Below are 5,748 nucleotides of genomic sequence, written 5' to 3' on the forward strand. Positions count from 1 at the left end.
GATTGGTTTTCTTCTCAAGATGCATGTTTGTCTTTTTTTTTTTTTTTTTTTTTTTAAATCAGTCATGTCAGGTTAAATCTCCATGTTCATCACCTGAAATATTTCATCTCAGAAGGTATTTGATATATGTGGACATTGTGGACGTCATTGCTACAGGAATTACTGAACTATTATTTCCCACAAAGCAATGGCTCAGTGGTAAAGCCGCTGAACAGATTATAACATTTTCAGAACCCCCATGATACTGTTGAACTGTACTCTTGTTCTAACAATATACTTAAGAGTGTTTTATGTTAACAAATGTTTGATCATTTTTTACCAACTCTGTAAAAGAGTTATGAAACAAATTATGCCACACCCTAATTTTTGAATCTCGTTAACAATTCCTTAAAAAGTTGTGTTTTAAATATTTTGGCTGATCGGACCTCTGTTTCAAGATCATGTTTGTTTGAAGTTTTGCTTGTTTTTTGCACCTATAAAGGTACAATGACTTAGTACTGCAAGAAAATTCCACATTGATGAATTTGGTGACTTCAGCAAACTCCAAACACACAGTACGCCTCCATCCAAAATAACCATGAGCAGAGTGCAAATCAGCCAGAATAGGAACAGGTGTGCAGGGCTTTCACTAAAAAAATGTTAGCTGGTTAAACAAATGTATGTGTGACTTTGTAGTTGCTTTGTGCTGACTTCTCTCCACAGTGCTGAAGGTAAGTGTTTACAGGTCCACATGCACTGCAGAAGAAGAAAGAGTCCAGTCCAGAGGAAGTCTGGCATCAAGCTAGAGCAACACTCATACAGGAACTGTCAGTATTATTTTGCATGAATAGTCTTAATAGAAGCATGTGTTTTTACTAGTCATTCCCAGTTTTCCATCATAACACTTTGAAATCTAAGAAAGTTCAACTCAACTTTTAACTTACTGTTTAAAATGGGAATAACATATCAAAGGTTGTTTGTAATGATTTTTATTTATTTATTGTCTTTGAATATAATTGATCAGCATAGTTGTGCACACTGGACCAGTGAAAAGCAGCACAGGGTCTTTACAACTGAGTTAAAGTAATTTATGTTCTTGCTGGTATCCTATTAGTGTGAACTGTGTTTAAAGATTAATTGCCCTATTTTCATTTATTCTCAGTCAGGAGTTAAGTAATGATGCAATGTTTTGTGCTGATTACAGATGTCATAAGGGAAAGGTACACAGTAGCTAAAACAAACATGGTCATTGGACTCCAAAAATAAAAACATTTCTAAATTCAGTTTGGTTTAATGGCTTTCTTTTCTATGTAGTTCATGTAATTGGTCTGAAGAGTGGTCATTGATAATTATTTGATGCCAATTCGTAATTAAGTTCGTTTGATTTACGTGTCGTCTAATATTGTCTGAGCAGGAACTAGGAAAGGTTTAATAGAGGTGAATAAAATGTGAAATAGACATGCAGAAATCCTCTGAAAACAACTCAAGTATTGTGTGTGTAAAATTAACTTAATGCCAAATACTATTAAAGGAAGCGACTTTAACAATTTACCTAGGTAGCTTCGTTAAGGCATATTAACTACATTTTTTTTCTAAATGGCTGTAAACACCTGCACCAGAACTAAACAATGATTATGCTCACCTAATTACTGATAAGCCACATTGTCTAGTATAATCACATATAAGGGAGCTGAATATGGAAAATGTGTTCAACTAATCGTAATTGCAAATGTACGGCTTTTACTTATGTTGATACACAACTATAAAGGAATTTTACTTATAGGTGTTATTTGTGTAAATAATCTTAAAACATTTTACAGAAGCTAAACTTTCTTTTGTAGTTTGTATGGACAATTCTAGAAAGTAATATTTTTATAGTCGATGTAAGTAACACAACTATTCTTGATCCTTCCTTTGGCCGGAACCTTGTGTCTGGAAGTCTCACATACCGAACAAGTAAAAACGTTGCACTTCCGGTGCTTGTTCAGCTTGCCGTTTTAAAAATGAAACCGCTGGCTGTAGAAAGTGGACTTTTAATGCTTGAATGGCAGGTTTATTAGATGTGGAAACACACAGTGAAAGAACAACTATTTAGCTTGATCTACGGGACCAACTTAACGCTCCTTTTGCCGTACTATGTTCAAAAAGATGACTGAATTTGGTCCAGATTCCGGGGGGCGGGTTAAGGTAACGCTAGCACTAGAGTAGTTTGAATATTCACTCAAGGAGTTGATGCTTTTAAATATATATTTTGTCTCACCGGTCTTGTATTTATTAGTGTTTTGATATTCATTCTTGTAATTCTTTGTGTTTCCTCTCTGTTGGCTGCAGGGAGTGACAATTGTGAAGCCTATTGTGTTTGGAAATGTTGCACGATATTTTGGGAAGAAGAGAGAGGAGGATGGACACACACACCAGTGGTCTGTCTATGTGAAGCCTTATAGAAATGAGGTTAGACATCCAGAATAGCGTCAAGTCTATGGATTTGACTGATTTGTTTATTTTAGTGTCCCACATTGAATGGTGCCCAGCCCATATGTGTTTAGAAGACACAAGATTATCATTATATATGATGAATTACATTGTTCTTCCAGGATATGTCTGCTTATGTGAAGAAGATCCAGTTCAAGCTACATGAGAGCTATGGTAACCCACTGAGAGGTGAGTAGACCTTTACATTTCAAGTATGGGGTGAGGAAAACTGAGTGTCTGAAACTTTTTGTGTCTTGTTGATTGTACTACCTATATTATGTCAAATAGAGTGTAACTAAACAGAAAATTGAGTGAAGTTTGGTTATACGTCATATAGGCAGCAGCACCTGTTATGGAGTTTTATCTCGTTTCAATGTGAAATAACCTAGTTTGGTCATCTGTGTGTCCATCTCGCCTTGTTTCTTCCAGTGGTGACCAAGCCTCCCTACGAGATTACAGAGACCGGCTGGGGGGAGTTTGAGATCATCGTCAAGATCTTCTTCATTGACCCCAATGAGAGACCGGTGAGAGCCACCATTAGTAAACACACATACAGTATCATGAAAATGTTCCAGCTCCATACTAAATCCTTCAAAGTGTGCTTTTTGCAGTATGTTACAGAAATGTACAGTATTATTATGTACTGAAAGAGAGAGTAATGCAGGGAATGTTTTGGACATTATACTAAACAGATGTATTGGCATTTGGTTTACCTGCCGGTATGTGTTGTTAATTCTTATGGATTTCTTTGTCTGTTTGTTAGGTGACTCTGTACCATCTGTTGAAGCTGTTCCAGTCCGACTCCAGTGCCATGCCTAAGAAGACAGTTGTCTCTGAATTCTATGATGAAATGGTATGATTGTCCTTGTGCTACATCTTATTATCTCAGTAATGACTCCACTAAAATGATATTGTTTCTAAGTGCTGCTTTTCATAGAGTTTTCACACATCTGTAACTCCCATAACCCCATGGTGTTAAATTGTATATGTCTGTTGTCTAACATATCATCTTTGTTTTAATATAATACAGGACATGTGTCAGGGAAGTTTGGCTGTGAATAGAGATCTACCTGACTGCTGTGTTTTCTTTTTAATTCTCAGATCTTCCAGGATCCTACAGCCATGATGCAGCAGCTACTGACCACATCAAGACAACTCACCCTGGGAGCATACAAGCATGAGACAGAGTGTACGTATACACAAAGGGAGCTCAAAGGAGAAGTTTGACTATTTCTTGGCTCCGCTGGTTGCCTGGCAACTGGTTCCAGCCAAGAAATAGTCTGGTAGTAATAAATGAATAAGAGTATTTTCCCCAAACTGTTCCTTTTTTAATATGATTTGCTGCAGTTATGGTCATGTGCATACCTTCCTGTTTGTGCAGTCAGTGAGCTGGAGCAGAGGACCAAGGAGAAAATGGAAGCAGCAAAGAAGAGAACCAGCCAGGAGATCACAGAGCTGAAAGATAAATTAAAAGCCAGCAGAGAGAACATCAACCACCTGAAGGCAGAGATCAGGAAACTGGAGGAGGACGGAGACCACAAGGATCACTGAGAGACAGACAAACACACACGCAACACACACTTGGACATGATTATTTGCCAGGGCACAACCTGCATTTTTCTGTGCTCCTGACCTCATCCATGGTTTATAAAACAACACATTTTGTGATAGGTTTTGTGATCATTTCATCTCGTTATTGCATAACCCAGAAAAGACTTGATTAAATAAAAATCTGAACTTTGTAAGTGTTCTCAGCTGTCTTTCCGGGGGCAAGGACAAACAGAGTTTGTGATTGGTTGTTTTGTTTTTTTTCCCTTCTCTTTTCTGCCCTCCCATTTCTAGATTAGTTGGCTGTGAGGTAGAATGACAAAACATTCCCTGTCATTTTCAAATTTGTTTGTTCAATGTTTTAGTCAAGCCATTGTCAAAAAGTCTTTGTGTAATCCTGGTTCCAGTATAACTATAGTGTATTCTACTGGAAGGCACTTCCCTGTGTTGATCCTGGGCTTATCCTTTACAGTGAAACATCCCTGTAGTATGTGTGCCTGCCTGATGAAACACTGATGTTTGTGTGAACAGTTCTCAATGTGAATAGCTCATTTGTTTTTTTTTTACTGATCGTACAATTTCCTACATAAAGTAATTGTGTTTACAGCATTTGAGTTTTTCTGTTGTAATTGTGAAAGCTTATTCATAAAACATGATGGAATACAGGTGATGCACAGAGAACAGTAGTTGCATGTGTGGGAGGAAATTCACGCCAACTGTTCTGTCGCATTGTAATGTCATTAACCCTCCTGATGCGTTAGAAAAGGGTTAACACCTTTAGTGTTGTTGGATCAAATTTGACCTGCAAACAGTGTTTTGTTATTCATGATGGTTTGGCAACATCTACCATGTATTTCTCTGCATAAACAACCCATAATTATACCGGGTCAAATTTGACCCACAACACAACAGATGTAATTTTCTTTTTGTGGGCTTTTTTTTTTTTTAAAAAAAGATGATCCAAATGTGTTTTATTGTATTCAGTTGGCCATTGTAGAGGATGTAATGAAGCCTTGTTTTGATCAGAAAAAATTATGTTTCACACATCTAAAGTTGAAAACGGGTCAAATTTGACCCTAACACAATAGGAGGGTTAAAAGCAGGTGCTTACATTATGTGTTCAACATCACATGATATGCTAGAGCAAAGCAGGTCAAACACTGACCCTTTATTTCAAGCAGAGCAGATTCTGACGTCCATGTACAATCCATCTTTTACCCTGACAATGCATACATACATATACTGAATAACTCACTGGGTGTGAAATGGTTCAAGCAAGCAGAAGGGGTTTCAGGGTTTCATGACCTGTCAGCTGTTGAGTGGTTGTATCATTACTCTTTTCATTCATGTAGCCATGAAATTTGTACCTGCTGAAATTAAGTTTGGCATAGTTGGTCACAATCAATAGACTTGTGAAACATAATTATGTGAAATATGATTAGTTTTTTTTTAGGTTTGACTTGATGCACCATCATAGACTTTATCTCAAGCAAAGATGCTGTGGGTGCATGATGTGTTTTCTGTTAAGCAACTCCATATTTTCTACACCCAAAAAAGTTTGATTATATGTCTGGCTTTTGGTATATACTTTTTAAATATATTTTAAGTAAGTAGAAAATATGTGCGCATCTAAAACATTTAGCATGTACATTTGCAAAGAGGTTATTGAACACTTTTCGTAAAAGCCTAACTGTAAAATTATCAGATTTCCGACAGTCCTTGAAGGCAGCTCGCAGGAAGTTCAGACAT

General features: G+C 37.0%; 1 protein-coding gene across 1 annotated transcript; it reads left to right on the top strand.

Annotated features, from left to right (window-relative positions):
- Positions 1-1,925: 1,925 nt before the first annotated feature.
- Positions 1,926-4,608, top strand: yeats4 (YEATS domain containing 4). The gene is made up of 7 exons (XM_044343014.1): positions 1,926-2,166; positions 2,311-2,430; positions 2,574-2,640; positions 2,881-2,975; positions 3,215-3,304; positions 3,553-3,640; positions 3,833-4,608. The coding sequence occupies exons 1-7, from the start codon at positions 2,116-2,118 to the stop codon at positions 4,000-4,002; spliced, it is 681 nt and encodes a 226-aa protein (XP_044198949.1). The 5' UTR covers positions 1,926-2,115; the 3' UTR covers positions 4,003-4,608.
- The last annotated feature ends 1,140 nt before the right edge of the window (positions 4,609-5,748 follow it).

This window comes from Thunnus albacares, chromosome 23 (genome assembly GCF_914725855.1).
Source record: "Thunnus albacares chromosome 23, fThuAlb1.1, whole genome shotgun sequence".
NCBI classification, from domain to species: Eukaryota; Metazoa; Chordata; class Actinopteri; order Scombriformes; family Scombridae; genus Thunnus; species Thunnus albacares.

Excerpts from the sequence above, each read along its gene's own strand:
- yeats4 (XM_044343014.1), top strand. The coding sequence starts at position 2,116 with ATGTTCAAAAAGATGACTGAATTTGGTCCAGATTCCGGGGGGCGGGTT. Across the intron at positions 2,167-2,310 it reads ATTCCGGGGGGCGGGTTAAG|GGAGTGACAATTGTGAAGCC; the intron begins GTAACGCTAGCA and ends TGTTGGCTGCAG. Across the intron at positions 2,641-2,880 it reads CTATGGTAACCCACTGAGAG|TGGTGACCAAGCCTCCCTAC; the intron begins GTGAGTAGACCT and ends TGTTTCTTCCAG.